We start from the raw sequence: 16,834 nt of genomic DNA, 5'->3' as shown, positions 1-16,834 counted from the left end.
AAATGAGAGGAATATTTTCATCTCGGCTCACAGTGGCGGGAAGAAAACTAAGTCATTCATTCAAATACTGTAATTAATACTCCACATTTATCTGAAAGCTTACTAATTATTTCCCAGATCAAGATTTGACATAAAATACACGTTTAGCTCCAATTCCACATCATGTTTACCTTTTACTTTATTTACAGGTGATACTTTTGTACTTTGCTTGAATGCAGGACTTTTACTTGTAATCGAGTATTTTTACAGCGTGGTTTTGCAACTTTTACTCAAATAAAAAGGTTCTGGAAACGCCTCTCTTCACTGTGAAGTCATCCGTGGCCCCCAAAGTACACCGTGGCCTTGGTAACAACCTATCTGGGCATCATAACACAAATATGTCGTACAGGTCTAAACAACTCGGTGAAGATCTCAGCTCTTAAATCATCATCAGGTCTCGACTTCTCAATGCTGGAACACTTTCAGAAATGCCAAACCATAAGTCAGCAGAGATTATAACGATTGTTATCACATGCTTAGAAACTTCTAGTCAAAAGACCAAAACTGTAATTCTGTGTGTGTGAGAATACACACAATACTTTGGTATAACCATAGGCAGTATACAACAACCCACCGGTTTGCCGACTATGGTTTTGAAGTCTCGAGTTCGCCATCTTGGTTTTTTCTGCAACCAGTGAAAGGAAGTGACCATATATGGGCTGATGAACACAACCATTTGCAGCAATCTAACTGGATCCATCTGGATTCTGGTGAGAAGCTCTTAACAAAGTTAGTTCCCTTATTTCGAGTGTTAAAGTCATCTTAGTGGCTAACTGCATTGGTAGCGACAGTGGCGAGGCCGCAGTAGTGATGTCTTGGTAACAACCTGTCACAAGGTAGCCCCGCCCCCCTAAAGCATACCCTGCTTTATAGTCTATTTAACTCTAAATGGACCATAATTTACTAAATGAACATCATGCCGTATTGAAGAAGGCTTGAAACTAGAGATTGAGACCATAAACTCTCTCTGACACACACACACACACACACACACACACCCCTGAGGTCACCGTGGGACACTGGAGAACATCCAATAACCATGCATGAATGAGCGGAGGCCTTGAGTATCAGACGTCTACCTCCCACTTCCTCCTTGTAGAACCACGCCACCGACAGCTGCTGCTGCTGGCGGCGATCACAAAGAGCCTTTATCAACACAGATGAAAGACGGTGTGGAGGATGCGAGATACAGATGTTCCACAAGCACGCAAACACAAAGGACGTTCTTGAGGATTTTGCGCGGCGATGTGAGAAATTTCCTTGTGGAAATATAACCAAAGAGATACATTTCAGACAGATGGAACACGTACTGCAACATTGTAATCCAATAGTTCGCCGGTTTGACATCTCCGGCCCCGCTCCGGTTCATTAACTCCAATCTTATTCTGATTTAAGTTGCAAGTCCAATGCTGTTTTTAACAGTTTTCACAGTTACTTGGACCTGTATCGGAGTGTGTTTATCTCGTTCCATAGCTGCACACCCACATGCGTTGTGAGGAAAGATTTACTGATTATCTCATTATACATAGCCTGTTAGTTTATCCTCTTTGATGCTACAGCAGCACATTTCCCAGCATTAAGTTCATCTAAAGTATCACATTATTTGGGATAAGAGCATTATTTCATGATAAAATGCTGTGTGTGACTTTTAGACAGAAAGGGCCTTTTTTTATGGGAGGATGAATATAGAGAAAGGAACTTTAAAATACTTCTAACACCCCTACATACCAAGGCATAGCACAGAGTTAAACTAGAAATGCGGTTCACACGCTCAAATTGTCATCACTTCACGGTTTTTATCCTTTCAGACATTCGTGTGAAATGGTCAGAATCGGCGTTTGAATTTTTGAGATGTGGCCAAAGAAATGTGTTGTGTGAGCCAAAATCCAATCAGTTCATCCTTGAGTCCAGGTGGATGTTTGTGTCAAATTTGTAGAAATTCCGTCGGGGCATTCCCGAGATATTGAGTTCACCAGAACACGATGGACAGATGTCGCAGACCAAAACAAAGTTATTACAGCGTTAATGTATCAAAAAGGGACCATATTTATGTTATATGTACAACTTTTGCTTATATTGCTCGTCTTCATCCAATACTCTGATAACATTCTGTATTACTTAAATTGACTAAGAAATATTTACAGAGATATATCAGGTCCATACTAGCCAGTGGTCAATTAACTGTTAATGGAGATCATTATTATCGTTGTCATAACGATGACACACGTCTTGAGCCGAGGCCAGCCCTCCTGTCAAAGCAGATGCTGCCCTTTAGCAGAGCCTTTATCCTTTAATGCAGCGTGGATGCCAGCCGTAGTAAGGTGGTAATCCTAATCCACTCGCATCTTGTTTTGTTCAAAATGATCACGAGGCCCCGGACCGAGACGCTCTCTCGGCTCTGCTGTTCACCAGCCTCGAGCCGCTGAGCGTCTGTGACGGACGGGAGCGTGTGGCTGCACAGGGGAGTCAGCCAATTACAGCACTGCGGCACACCGGGCGTCGCCGTGGCAACGGAAATGGAAAAGACTAAGTGACAACGCGTGCTTAATTTTCTGATTTTGATGTGTGGCTAACCAGTCTGTATATACGGTTTCTTTAAAAGTGCAGAAGAAGTGAAGGGAGGTGATGAAAGGAGGGCAACAAGGCCAGGTAAGGTTCGGGGCTTTATTTTTATTTGGCTGTTCATTGTTCTGTTAAAGATTTGCATGTTATAGGCCCTTTAGACATTAAATAATTGTATGAAGTCTTTTTTTTTAAATGTGTTTATACTGCTGATTTATTACCATGTATATACTGTATATCAAGAATTCATAAATTATGTAAAATAATAGAAATATGTGTTATACTGAATTTAGAAATCTATTGTTGCATTATTCCCACGTTGTAAAACACCCAGTTCAGATATCTCAGGGGGAAAAAACCCTTTGTCTTTGACAGTGAGAAGAGCAGAGGGTCATGGGATGTGGCCTGGGGAAATCCAAACTACAGCTGAAGAAATGTGTCCGAGGTCTTTATCTACGTTATTCTAATGAACAAAGTTTCTCAAAGAAATGCTGCTTTTTTTAAATTTAACATCGGTGCCATTGTTTCACTTTTAGTGACCATCTCAGTTCCAGGTAAATATGCGTTTTATTCCCAGGCCTCTTTAAACTTATGACATCACAATTAGCACCAGTTTTTCTAACTTTTTCTTGACTCCATTTGTTCCCCGGCTCCCCGTGAAGCTGCCACCGGTGAGTCTTCCAGCCTAGATCTCACGTAGCGAGTGAATGCACGGGTCAGATCACCTCGGCGTGGTCGTGGCAAAAAAACGCTTCCTTCTTCTCTCCCAGCCATCAGAGCGGCTCTGCTGATCCAGCGCTGGTACCGGCAGTACGTCGCCCGCCTGGAGGTGAGACGCAGGTGCACCTGGAACATCTTCCAGTCTATTGAATACGCGGGACAGCAAGACCAGATCAAGGTGAGCTCGCACAGTTTAACACTGATACTCGTGGTCCCCAGAAGAGGGATTCTAATTCTAACTTTGGTGATCCCCTGACTGTTTTTTTTTTACTCTAGTGCCACCACGGGGCTAACATTTGTGTTTCAGAGGGAAATATTTGATATATACAGTTTTCTATTCTATTCTATTTTCAGATATTCGTGGTCTCTGAATCTTAATGACTTTTCTTAATGAATTTTAAAATCACTACAAGATGGATTGCTGCGATGTTTGATACGGACATTCGTGGTACCCAGAGGATGAATTGTAATTTCATCCAGCCCCAAATTTAAGTTGGTGTTTTACTCTACTTTGGTTTATGAGCAAATATCTACAAAACAAATCACATCTCCATCAGCCTCAGCTGCACTTTGTGTTAAATATTAATGAGAAAATGTTAACATGCCAACGCTTTGAAATAAGATAGTGAACATTATAAACATACCTACATAAACAACATGATTGATCCTGCAGGTTAACGTTCATTTTCAAGCCCTACTCTTCCTCCCTGCAGCTCTACAATTTTTTTGGCTTCTTGATGGACCACTTCACTCCAGCCAGCAGTGAACGTAAGTCCGACTTCACAACTCGTGCTGAAAGTGAGCTAATCTGAGCTCAACCGACCTGCTATCTGCTGAGAGACGTACCTGTCCCCCCCCCCCCCCCAAAACCACACTGATCCACTCTCACTTCCCCCTCTCTGCCTTTGACACAGGAAACCTAATATCTCACATCTTTCGCAAGAATGACATCTGTCGTGACACAGAATGGGAGCGATATTTTTGCCACAAGAGCATCGAGGTAAGCGATAGCTACGCCGGCCCCCGCCTGACCTTCCCGATGACATTCTGCGGGGTCTCGAAGCTGGTGGAGGCCTTCAAGCACAAACAAGTAAGTACACGTGCACGTGAAGTGGACTAGATACTCGAAGCAAGCCTCCTCCACGCTCAGGTCATTCATACTTGTTTTTCTTCCCAGTAGCAGCTCCATGCTCGATATGTTCTGCAGCTTCTTGGAGAAACTTGGAGCCTTCTAAGAATTCTCCCAAACATCAGTCACATCTCTGCCTGCCACAACAAGCAGATCACCATATGCGGTACTCTTTCATGGACACATTGAGCTCTTGATATTTTGTCTCACTCATTCTTTTTTTTTTTTAATGCCCTTGAAACATTCAGCGTGCACACGCACCATCACAAATATTAATACATTATGTCTCCCTTCCCAGGAGATTTACACGGGCAGCTGGAAGACCTCCTGTTGGTATTCTACAAGGTGTTCACAACATGCAAACCCTCATATTATCAGACAGGGATGACGTGAATTAAAGCCTTAGCTTTACCTGGTTTCATCTGTCCAGAATGGCTTGCCCTCCTCTGAGAAACCGTACGTCTTCAACGGAGACTTTGTGGACCGTGGGAAAAACTCTTTAGAGATCCTGCTCGTCCTGTTTGGGTTCCTGCTGGTCTACCCCAATGATGTCCACCTGAACAGAGGGAACCATGAGGACCACATCGTTAACCTGAGGTCAGCTGAACGAATATCCTGGCACCAATTTAGTGGCTTGTGCTGCCCGGTTATGTTTTTATGAATTGCTATTTACTGCATGTGGCTTCATGCAATAAGTACTCTGATTACATTCAACCTACAGCTGACGTGTACACTAATCTAGTTTGTTGTGTGTTTTCTCCAGATATGGTTTCACGAAAGAAGTTTTGGGAAAATATAGGGTATGTCTTTATTACTTTACTCTCATCCAAACCTTCAACTAGTAACTATAGCTGTAGCAAATTCAAAGTAAGTGTAATTTCAAGGAACTCATTCAAGCCTATTTGTGTAACATTCAAGGCCTGAGAGAAGATTACATTTTGCTAACTTCGCACCACGTCTGCCTCCAACTCCGTTATTGCAGGAAGAACAAAAGGGCTCATGGTGGTGCTAGAAAAGTGACAGGCACTCACCACATAACTACACTCCGTAATAAGTGTAGTTATGTGGGAGGAATGAGGCATCAAACTGCACGTTAAGTCACCGTGATGACTCGGTCTGCAGGTGCACGGCAAAACGATCCTGAAGCTCCTCCAGAAGATCTTCAGCTGGCTGCCTCTGGCCACGGTGATCGATCACAAGGTTCTGATCGTGCACGGCGGGATCTCAGACACGACCGACCTCGACGTGATCGCCAGAGCGGACAGGCACAAAGTAAGAGAGCAGATCCGGAAATCTCCTCGTGCATCACTCTGTGAAGTGTGTTTAAACCTGTGCGTGTGTGTGTGTGCAGTACGTGTCGGCTCTCAGGCCTCCCAAGCCGACGGTCTGTGGCGGTAAGAGTCAGACGGCGGACCACAGGAACCGGGAGGCCGACGGGCTGGTGGAAGGCCGGCGTCGAGTGCGTTCCCTGACTAACCACGGGTCCGCCGCGGCTCACAGACACGAGCTCCCGCGTCGCTCGCTTCACAACGAGCCTGTCAGCAGTCAACACAACTGGTCGGTGGAGGATGAGCTGAAGAGGAGGCGCAGGCTCGCTGGGTTCGACCAGACCTACGGAGAACGGAAAAGGCCTCGCTCGGACTCGGACCCGGAGTCTGGAGAGACAACAGAGACGGACGTGGAGGAGTGGAAACAAGTAAGTACCAACACGGAGCAATGCCACCCCCCCCCCAAAACAATCCTGACAGTTTCACCACGATTGATTCGGCCGCTCAGATCGTGGACGTGTTGTGGAGCGACCCGATGCCCCAAAACGGCTGCATTCCTAACGTGGTGCGAGGCGGAGGCTGCTACTGGGGCCCAGATGTCACAGAGGAAGTGCTGGACAGACACAACCTCCAGCTGCTCATCCGCTCACACGAGTGCAAACAAGACGGCTACGAGTTCTGCCACAACCGCCGGGTGAGACGCAAGAAGATGTAGAGTTCCAAAAAGGCGTTTCTGGAAACGGGAAAGAAAAGTTGTAGAGCAAAAATGTGCACGATAACTAAACAGAAGTGACAAATCCTCACATTTGACCTGATAGCGTCTTCCTGTTGCATTCAGGTGCTGACTATATTTTCAGCGTCCAACTACTATGAGGTGGGCAGCAACAGAGGAGCCTACATCCGGATGGGACCAGACCTGGTCCCCCACTTCATTCAGTATCAGGCCAGCAGGACCTGCAGAGAGCTCACCCTGAGACAAAGGTACAAACACCAGGCCGCAGACGTTTTCAGATAAAACTATTTCAAAACTAATAGAACACAGAAAATGTTATGTGCAACATAAGTTATTTTACATTTACACAATTTATGATCAGTAAAAAAAACAAAAATGCGTCTCTCTACCTGCCTTCTGTCAGTGTCGGGTGGACAGAGAGATCAGCTCTGCGAGCTCTGAGGGAACAGCTGTTCGTACACAAGTCCGATCTCATCGCTGCCTTCCAGGAGTTCGACCCCAACAACAAAGGTTTGCGAGCAGCAGCGACGCATTTTCACACTTTAACGCCGCGACCGAACAAAGCGTCAGTGTGTTTATTTCTGTCTCAGGGGTGATCTCTCTGAGGCACTGGGCCAGCGCCACAGAGAAAGTACTGAACCTGGGTCTGCCCTGGAGAGTGCTGCGTCCTCAGCTCGTCAGCTGCACCCAGTGTGGCATGGTGGACTACCAGCGGTGGATCAGGGAGCTCTCCATCACTGAGCCCAAACTAGAGGTCGGTGTCGGTGCGTTTCTCCACGTCTCACACGCAGTCACAAAAATCTTGAATTTGTCTCTTCCCTTTCAGATTTCAGATAACAGCATCCTGGAGACGATGTACAAAAACCACTCCAACTTGGAAACCATCTTCCGAATCATAGACGCAGATCACTCAGGTCAGATGGACTGGACCCTCCATGATTCTCTCTAGCTGCTAGCATGGTAGACTTGTCAGAGTCAAGATCCCCCAAATCTCTACAACAAAAGAAGGAATGTATTTTTATCATAATAGCTCCATTTGTGAAAGTCTAAAAACCTACTCTTCCCACACATTCTTCATTAAAAAACAGCAAAACGCAGATTTTCTATACTATGAATTTGCGAGGCTGCAACCACATCATCCCTCTTCTCTGCGTTTCCTTCCAGGTTTGATCTCTTTTGAGGAGTTCCGTCAGACCTGGAAACTCCTGAGCTCTCATCTTAAGACGGAGATCAGCGACGAGACCATCGCAGACCTGGCCCAGAGCATAGACTTCAACAAGGACGGGAGCATCGATATCAACGAGTTCATGGAGGCTTTCCGGCTGGTGGACATGTCTGCGCACGCCTGAGAGCCTGGACCGGGAGCTGGACCAGGACCGGGACCTGGACCTGCTGCAGAGAGAGCACCCAGAACAGTGTTGGATGAACTCGTTCAGATACATCGATGTATCTGAAGTTGTGACCCAACTTGTCATCAAGGAAGAATAAGTGGAATCAAATAGACAATACACTTTTTTTTCTTTCCTGTTCAACAATGTTATAGGAGCTTTAAAAAAGGTGTTATAGTGAGAACAAGCTTACTCTATAGTTTCTACTAAACCGAGTGTGTTGTGGATCATGATTTGCAGGGAAGTGCAGTAACAAGGTCAAATAATTAGTTACTGTATTTAAGTAGAATTTTCAGGTATCTCTTCTTTTCCTTGAGTATTTATTTTTTTACTTTTACTTCATACATTTCAACAGCAAATATCTGTATTTTCTACTCTGTACATTTTCAAAGTAGTTTGGTTTTAATGCATTTGAGGGCAATTGTGGATATTTTTTTCACTTTTATTACTATGACGAGTCTAGATATGAATAGAATTTGATCAATGAGAATACAGCAGTACTTTAGTAAAACTAAAAGAGCGTTCAGTAGTGTGTAAATGCAAAAACTCCTGCGTTATCGTGCATGTGTGAATATTAAAAGCAATAAAAAGCAGCATCAAAGCTAATTATGCGTTTTCCCGATTCATTCCTGACTTGTGTTTCTCAGGGGTTTTAAGGTGGTAAAATGCTCCCTTTGAAATATTAGAAAAGAGGTCCAGAGGTATAATTATGTATAAACTTGCTGTAGAAGTGTTTAGCTCTGTGTTTCACCAGTCACTACGTCCACAGTCCTGTACTTCAACCTGCGCTCTGAAACGCTGCGTAGAAAACGAGACCCCTGGGATATCGGTGACTACACACTGGAGGGGATATAATCTTTAGGAAAGCTGCTTAATTAGTCCGACTGCCAATCAGTCCGAGTCCAGGACGTGAATCCTATCAACTCAAGCCCTACTTTGATGAGATGTTGGAAAGGGCTCGTCCGAAGGTAAACACAGATGACGTGCAGTGTCCCGTATTAGTATCACAACAATGCAACCGTGTGTAACCTCTTCAGATATGGAAAAAAACAAAAACAGGATGTCCATAGATGGGCACGGAAGTAGTGTCGGTCAGAAAGTAATACACAGAGCAATTAGTCTACGTTTACAGTATGTACGCAAGGGAAGTAATGTAAGTGGAAAACTTCTTTAAAAGAAATTTATTAACATTCAAACAATGGCATAAAAAAAAAAAAAAGAAATACAAAGATGTATTTACAATGTATTCAATCACAACACACTCAATCCTACAGTTTGTTTACACGCCAGTCACAATCCTAGTCTCATAATCTGATTTAACATTAAGGGAAGCCCGCTATTATTACACAACGTGGAGTCGTTCCCATTCAGCTCTCTCCATCAGTCCGGAATGCAGTTTTTGTCACTAGCGGGTTGAAGTCTCAATAAAATGGTGATCGAGAGAATTAATTTGTCTTAATTCAGACGCCCTCCTAAAAAAGCCAATAGGCTGCTTCAAGATCAATCCAACAGCATAACATTAAAGGGGATTTTGACTCGTCTAGGTTGCGAGGAGGCCGTGTTTCAGAGGATTGATATGGTGAGTCAGAGCATATGTATGCATGTGTTTGTAGGGTGGACTCAGCTCAGGATGCCTCCTCTCAAGTGTCCACTATCACTCAGCCCGTGCTCCACGAGTTTGATGTCTTCCAAGTCGTCTTTGATGACGCTGATCAAATGACTTAAACCATCCTGCTGCTGTTTCAGGTGCTGAAAGTGAGAGGAGTGTTTCCGTTAATGCCCCGATTGCTACCAATATTAGTCTTAAAAGGAGCGTACATTCAAATCTCTGGAACAAGACGGGGCGCGGGCGTCAAAATACAAATGTTCCGACTCACCTGTTTGATTTCCCGGAGAAGATCGGCATCGACGCTGTAGCGCTCTTCTGATTTCACAGCTCCGAAGTGATTCTGCATCCGGATTTGGGACATTAATTCGTTCAAGCGACCCTGGAAGAGCAGACAACACAAACATTGTAAAAATGCACATCAAAAGACTTTGTCTCAACTAGGGCTGTTCGATTTTGCCTAAAAATAAAATCTCGATTTTGTTCTCTCAAAATCCGATTTTCGATTACTTTGTGAAATGACAAAAGGCAAAGAAATTATTTCAAATATGCTGCTTTTTTATTGAACATCTCCCCCATTGGGCTTTAAATGCAATTTGCTCTTATTAAACAAAAAATGAATGAATAAAGTGCAAAACTCTTTTTGTAAATAAATAAAGTTTGAAAAAATATAAGAAAAAAATCAGCAAATCAGCACTTGCAAACATACAGTAAGTTATATTTCCAATTAAATAAAACAAGACATTTTCTAATTAAACTAAACTGGGTCTTTGCATGCTAAATAATAATGTAACCCATGAAGGAGGTAGAGGTGTGTGAAAAATCGATTTTACGAGTTTCACGTTTTAACATCGTTCTAAATACATAATCGCGATTACGATTTAAAATCGATTAATCGAACAGCCCTAGTCTCAACTGGTGGTTTGATCTCCAACTGCAGCCAAAAATACAAACATGCATGTTGAAGCTTAAATAGGTAATCTGTTGAGTTTTTGACCTCTGGTGTGTTTTTCTATGAACGTTCATAGCTGTGTTTGTCTAATGGGTAACGCATGCACAGTCCTGCCACGGCAGTGTAAAGTAATGTACCAAAATTGCAAATTTGATATGATATCCTGCCTAAACATCTCGATACCATTGCAAAAACCTTAAAACATAAGGGAAAGAAATGGAATAACACATGGCAGAACTTTTCTCTTTCTTTCTATTCAACCACCAAACGGACAAATGACACTGAATTCAGAAGGTGCTTGTACTTAAACCTAGAAATATGGCAACAACAATTGGTAAAAATATGGTTTAAAAAAAGAATGAATGAAAAAAAAAAATGCTGTACTTGTACCTACTTGTACTTGTACCTGCTGACAGTTTAGACACACTTACCTTGAACTGTGTGGGGGCATTCAGTTCAGACTGAATGGTGTCCAGCTGCACCCTGAGGTGCTCCTCATCCACTTGGATAGCATAGCCACTTTTTCTCTGAATCTCCTGTTTGATCAGCACCTGCCAGGAAAACAGGGACGTAGGAGGAGTGGCGATTAAAGAATGAGAAATACTGGAGAAGAAACGATAAACCAGGGAAAGACAGTGCCAGGGCATTCATCCAGACTCTATAAAATGCTGGCATTTGTGCTGGGTCATTTCAACCGAACATCACGGAACAAAAAGACAGAAGGGAGAGGCAGCTTACCTGCAGCACCCTGTGAGAAAGATCCATCAGCTTCCTCTTGTACTGGGCGATCTTGGCCACTGTGGTCGCCTGGTTCTTCTGCAGATCACTGATGTCACTGGAAATAATCTGCAAGTCCATAAATGTGTGAGGGTGAAAATGGGAGGGAGTCAAACTGTCAAAACGCTTAGCATTTCTCCAGATTTAAAGTTATATTTTTAGACCCATCAAGCTGAAAACAAATCCCTGCCCTGTTTTTTCCTGATAATTTTGCTCCACTACATACTGTTTTGAGCCTCTATCATAAATCCTCAAATCGAAACCAATCTTAACAGAGCAAAAATCTATTCAAAACATCCCTCGATTCGGCATCAACCATTACAGCTGTATCTATTATAGTAATTGTTGCTGTAAACAACCTGTTGGCAGCCAGCATGAGAAGGACATCTGTGTCCTTGACCACCAGAAAATCTGTTTCAAAATTCCTCGGTTGATAATCGGAAGGCGCCGTGCCCCTGCCCGGTCAGTCCCCGTTCTACATTTAGAGAACAAAGACTTGTAAGTTCTCACTTACATCCACTCTGGTCTGGTGCTGTTTGGTCATCTGCTCCTGGATCTGCAGCCTGCGAAACAGCTCCCTAAAACCCACCATGGGCACGGGTATTAACCTGCAGGAAAACATTAAAAAAACAAAACACTTTAATGACAACATCCCTTACAATTTACAGTATACTGTGGCATTGGTCAGGAATCCACCAGAGCTGCTTTATGTGGCAAATCAGTGGAGAAAATTAAGGGTGTAACACTGTATAAACCATGTTCCACTTATGGAATATGTCTTAAGAGCAGTAGATACAATCTTAGCTCTGGTTGAGCTGCTGATTGGTGTTACTACTAGTCCACCAGTCCCCTGTAAGTGTCCTCCCACCCACATTATCCACACAGCATCCTTCATGGAAAGTACTGAACAGCTGTCCTTAACAAACATACTTCTCTGGGTCAGGGTTGTCCACCTTCGCCTGCTCCCAAATGATGGGATCCACTCCTGAGCGAAAAGAGACAACGACACCCTCAGAAGTAATTCACACACAGACGATCTGCTGAGCTCGGCGAGGATCGACACAAACGTGGACATCTACCTGCCGGTGCATTTTGCAGCAGCTGTTTGAGCTGCGCCGGAGACAGCTCCGTGCGTGCGACAGACATGACCACGCCGATCTGCGCGAGCTGGACCTTGATGTTGGCCTGCTCCAGATAGCTGAACAGCGTGGTGGCAGGGATCCGCTTGGAGGTGCCATTGAGAGAACGCTCCACCACGTAAACGATCACCTCCGTCCTGGGAGACAAGAACGTCAGAGAAAGTTATGATTAATTCATTATCCATCAGATAGACAGCTAAAAATCTCCCTTTGAAAGTAACGAGAGAAACGTGTGTAGCAGTACTGGATGACTTACTGGTCATTGGGCAGGGCTTTGACACCGTCCACATTGACAGTAAGTGTCTGGTTGCTGCCCAGGACCTTGTGGAGGGACTCCACCAGATGCTGCTGCTGAGCTCGCACATCAGCTTCCTTCTTATTGATGAGCAAGACCACTAAACCATCCTCATCTTTACTCACTGGGACGCAGCTGTAGCCCACCGCCTAGGAAACAAACACTTATTCAAACTCGTTCAAAAAGGAACCTGACAATCCTTCCAAGCACTCCAATGAAGCATCCACCATTACCTTGAACCTGCAGAATGGGTTCTCCTGGGTGAAGTCAACAGGTTGGTTGTTGTTGCTGTAGTAGCCCTTCCCAGTGCCCCAGTAAGCCTGCAACTGGTTCCATTTGGCTAAGATGGAGTCACGCTCGTCTCCTAACAAGGTGGGAGCTGACAGAGCAGTGACCTGCTGGTAAAGCTGAGTGGGCTGAGCCTGACCCTGGAGCTGGGCCTGCGCGCCAAACAAGCTTCCTGGTGGGTGGAAGGAAAGGTAAAATGATACGTGATATTGTCTTATTGTTTGTCCATTGTCACTGGGGGAAAACTGATTTAAATGACTATTATTTTACAATATTAGGAAAGTCACCGGCAATCTTTCCGACTTTAAACAGCAATTGAACGGTCTCATAGTTCTGCTTTGGCTGCACGCGGTTGGACTGACAAAGTTTGCATGGAAATGCTAACTGTTCTCACCTGGCTGCTGCTGAGCTGGCTGGATATTAAAGCCTCCAAAACCACCAAGGCCAGTTGTTCCTAATCCAGTTCCAAATCCTGTTGTACCGGGAGCGGCCACAGTGCCAAGCCCAGAGGAGAACCCAAACCCTTTGTTCTGTGTGTTACCAAACAAGCCTCCTGGAACAGAAGAATGCGCCGACACAGTGAGAAAATATCTACCGTAACATCACTAAACACCAGTTAAATCAAACATGAGAAACATGCTGCAGCTTTACAGAGGGATCAGTGACGGAAAGGACTGTGACGTCTCATGGCAGACATTTGTTGGGATTTCAACACAAAGCTGAGTATGCAACAGCACTGCTTGAAGGAAGGTTTAGTTGTTCATTTTTAACCATTTCTGGATATCCCTTTTAAAAAAACAACAGTAATGTGCATGCATGTTCCCTGTCCTGCACATAAAAATATATAGCAACAAAAAGAAGGGCTATATGTGTGTTGAGAGGTATACTGCTGACCTGTGGCGTTGGCGGGAGCAGCAAAGCTAAATGTAGACCCCGGTGCAGCGGCAGTTGTCGTAGTTGCCCCAAAGCCACCAAATGTGCCTGAGAAACAAAGCGAGTCATGCCAAATGAGATAAAAGGAGGTGAAACAAGGAGTGAGAGACAGATAAATGGAGAAGAGACGAAAGGATTAAATCGCTGACTATTTGAAATATAGCAGAAGATTGAAATCAGGACTGAGCTTTGTTCTTCTGTCTGACAGAGGAGGTGAAAATGTACTGGGTTTCGACAGAATGAGACGAGGCATAATTCAACATTTTGTCTCCTCATGCAAATGGGAACAACAATGTATGAAACTTTATGAGCAAAAGCAACAGGTGAGACGGAGAAACACTGCACCACATAGATGGGAAAATGGGTGAAATGTGCGTTTACAGACACAGACTGTACTGATTATATCAATCAATTACAAAGGTCCTCTACCTGTGCTAGCCAGGCTATTACCAAAATTGAATACAGTGCCAGTGGTGGTTGCTGTACCAAAGCACCCCACATTAAAGCTGACTGCTGCTGGGTTGGCATTTAAACCAAACCCCCCAAAACTAAACCCACCAGCCGTGGTGTTTGCAGCTCCCAGCCCCCCAAATCCTGCAGCCAGCGGAGGCACGCAGCGAGAAAGAGAGAATGACATGGAAGAGTTAAATGACAAAAGTTCAGGCCTTGTATGGGCTCATTCACTGTCAAAAGATAAATAATAATACAGTTTCCATGTGCCTTAAAAGAGAAAAGACAAAAACAACAACAACAGCTTTGCTTTGATCATAACGGGAATATCTTACCAGTGTTGGTGGAGCCAAAACTAAATCCTGTGGCTGGTGCAGCAGCAGTGGTGGTGGCTGCCCCAAAACCAGGGGCTGTAAGAGCTGCAGAGACAAAGCAGACATAAGATGGTCAAATAGTTATTTCAACTGGCACACAAGTTTCGGATACGATGCTTAAAGACAAAAAAACAAAAACAAGACACGAACATCAAATATGGAAAGCAGTTCCTCTTTTACCTATAATTTATCAATGATAATACATTCATATGCTCATTCTTCTTGACTTTCTGATTCACTATTACTAATGGTGAGGGATGTATTTGAGCATCAGGCAAGAACAGATCATTTCCCTCCGAGTCAACAGAGTCCACTTGAGTTGGCACAAAACTGCTTTCATCAATATGCATTTATTTTGCGACAAAATCTTGCTGCAGGATTGGTTGACGGACGGGCCAAAACTCATGGCCGTGACAATTAATAAGACTTCTATCTCAGTTGGCTTCGTATGGTCATGAAAACACGACAGTCGGCATACAACGATTATAATGCCGCATGCCGTTTTGTCTCATTATAAATACAGCATGCCCATTTCCTTGACAGTGGTGTTATGTTGTTATTTTAATTTAGAAGTTTTCCCCCTGGTACCTGTTCTGTAATCACACTTTACACACAATAAAATAACCCCAGCCAAAAAAGCAAAGCAAAAGCATTTTGGGTGTTATATTTGTTGCTATGTCATGCCCATTAACATCTATACAACCAATTTCTTTGATTAGCAACAGTTCTTAGATAGATCGAGCCTCTTAATTTTGCTCTAAAAGAAGCTTTGTCCTCGACACAAACTTTCTAAATAAATGCATGTCTCCAAAAGTCAATGAATAATCACGTTTAAAAAATCCCCAAATCAAAAAGTGACAATTTCATTGTCCTGGGCTTTTTATATGTACATAGTAGTCACATGTTTATGTTTACATATATCGTTTAGTTAGCTGTATGTCTATTTATGCATCAAATTCCTTGTACGTGTTCCCACTTTCTTGGCCATCAAGGCTGATTCTGATCACCATGATTGATTTGTCCTACAAAGACGACCATGACGACAAACCAGCACTGTGCAAAAATAACTGCAAATTTCACAATATAGTAAGGAGTTGATATAGTTTATAAGTATGCCACTGGCTGCTTCCACCCATCGGGTTGTGTGAGCCACTCCACAACACAGTCGAGTGGGGTCATGGGTGAGGAGAGGTCCCCCACCACCCGCTTTCCTGGTGAGGGTCTGGACTTACTGCCGAATCCGGATGAGGCGGCGGCGGTGGTGGTGCTGGCGGTGGGGGCCGCGGAGCCAAAGCCAAATGCTGCGGTGGACGCTGTGGTTTTGGCACCAAATGAACCGAATGAAAACCCGGACGTGCCTTCACATGGACATAAGAGAGGGGGGGACGTGAGTGCTCGGGTGTCGTGACAGCTACGTTAACGTACAGAGCTACAAAGGCGAGCGTAAAGACAAGTTAGCTTGTGACGACTGACGTTATTTATTTGCCAAACAAACGGCTAGCGTTAGCCGTTGAGCTAGTAGCTACATCGGAACGGCACAACACACAGTAACGGGACGTTAGCTGCTCAAACGAGCCCCGTTACGTTGAAGCCAAACATCACCCAACCTTGTATATATATATTTTTTTTCGCATTGAGTTTTTCTCGTTGGCCGATAGGTGATCCCAACGTCATGGTTGCTAACGCGATGGAAGCTTTGAGACCCTCGGTTGGCCATTTACTGAGATTTTATTTTACGTCGTTGTGTCAACGTATACGCGGCATTATTCACAGGCTCCACAAATTACTCCCAAATCAATGTTAAATTAAAATGTCCTTACTTGCCGCTGGGTTACCCGTGGCGCCGCCAAAACTGAACGCCATGTTTCTCTGTCATCAGACGCAGGCGGTTCTTCTTCTTCCGCTTCTTCTTCTTCTTGGTGCTCGGCGGTTAACATCCAACGGCACGTTACTGCCACCTGGAGTCTGCATGTGGCATGACTACTAATATAGGGAACAGGCAATATACAGTATATATATATACCGGTATATAATATATATATATATACCATATATAAATATATATATATAAAAAGTTTATATATATATATATATGTAAACTTATATATGTAAACTTTTCAAGGTCAGAAACCTGTCATCTCTGCATCCGTAAATTATTTGTTTTTATAGCCAAACGCAGTC

At 43.9% G+C, this 16,834-nt stretch overlaps 3 protein-coding genes across 10 annotated transcripts in view; 1 reads left to right on the top strand and 2 right to left on the bottom strand.

Annotated features, from left to right (window-relative positions):
- The window catches only part of LOC311029465 (uncharacterized protein), a gene marked incomplete at its 5' end in the record, with an annotated part of 4,588 nt that extends 3,078 nt beyond the window's left edge, over window positions 1–1,510 (bottom strand). The window contains 3 exons of the mRNA XM_084034604.1: window positions 354–357; window positions 1,119–1,185; window positions 1,475–1,510. Coding sequence (XP_083890730.1) covers window positions 354–357; window positions 1,119–1,185; window positions 1,475–1,510 — 107 coding nt within the window. The remainder of the gene's footprint in view (window positions 1–353; window positions 358–1,118; window positions 1,186–1,474) is intronic.
- Window positions 1,511–3,241: 1,731 nt separating this feature from the next.
- On the top strand, window positions 3,242–8,374 carry ppef2b (protein phosphatase with EF-hand domain 2b; the record flags this gene model as incomplete). The annotated part of the gene is made up of 16 exons (XM_084034602.1): window positions 3,242–3,272; window positions 3,372–3,499; window positions 4,035–4,089; window positions 4,236–4,411; window positions 4,502–4,616; window positions 4,749–4,795; window positions 4,881–5,047; window positions 5,214–5,250; window positions 5,573–5,722; window positions 5,802–6,146; window positions 6,227–6,412; window positions 6,557–6,699; window positions 6,855–6,961; window positions 7,042–7,205; window positions 7,278–7,365; window positions 7,616–8,374. Coding segments are annotated over 16 exons (2,124 nt in total), but the record flags the coding sequence as incomplete, so codon positions are not given.
- Window positions 8,375–9,005: 631 nt separating this feature from the next.
- Window positions 9,006–16,549, bottom strand: nup54 (nucleoporin 54). 8 transcript variants are annotated; one of them, XM_084035316.1, is made up of 15 exons: window positions 16,474–16,549; window positions 15,886–16,011; window positions 14,615–14,698; window positions 14,259–14,423; window positions 13,791–13,877; window positions 13,291–13,449; window positions 12,842–13,068; window positions 12,570–12,757; window positions 12,254–12,450; window positions 12,105–12,159; window positions 11,689–11,782; window positions 11,136–11,243; window positions 10,829–10,948; window positions 9,717–9,827; window positions 9,006–9,588 (listed from the first exon to the last, which is right to left on the bottom strand). In XM_084035316.1, exons 1-15 carry the CDS (start codon window positions 16,514–16,516, stop codon window positions 9,460–9,462), a joined length of 1,893 nt encoding a protein of 630 aa, XP_083891442.1. In that variant the 5' UTR covers window positions 16,517–16,549; the 3' UTR covers window positions 9,006–9,459. The 8 variants fall into 8 exon arrangements, with proteins under 8 accessions (XP_083891442.1, XP_083891444.1, XP_083891445.1 ...); XM_084035318.1 differs by having other exon boundaries at window positions 14,388–14,423; XM_084035319.1 differs by lacking the exon at window positions 14,259–14,423.
- Window positions 16,550–16,834: the final 285 nt, after the last annotated feature.

This window comes from Eutrigla gurnardus (genome assembly GCF_963514095.1).
Source record: "Eutrigla gurnardus genome assembly, chromosome: 19".
NCBI lineage: Eukaryota > Metazoa > Chordata > Actinopteri > Perciformes > Triglidae > Eutrigla > Eutrigla gurnardus.
The sequence above is the reverse complement of the archived record's forward strand: the minus strand, read 5'-3'. Positions and strand labels throughout refer to the sequence as shown.

Coding starts and splice junctions, on each gene's coding strand:
- nup54 (XM_084035316.1), bottom strand. CDS start 16,516: ATGGCGTTCAGTTTTGGCGGCGCCACGGGTAACCCAGCGGCAA. Junction 12,451..12,569: donor AAAGCCCTGCCCAATGACCA/GTAAGTCATCCA, acceptor CTTGTCTCCCAG/GACGGAGGTGATCGTTTACG. Junction 9,828..10,828: donor ATGCCCCCACACAGTTCAAG/GTAAGTGTGTCT, acceptor CTGCTCTTCCAG/GGTCGCTTGAACGAATTAAT.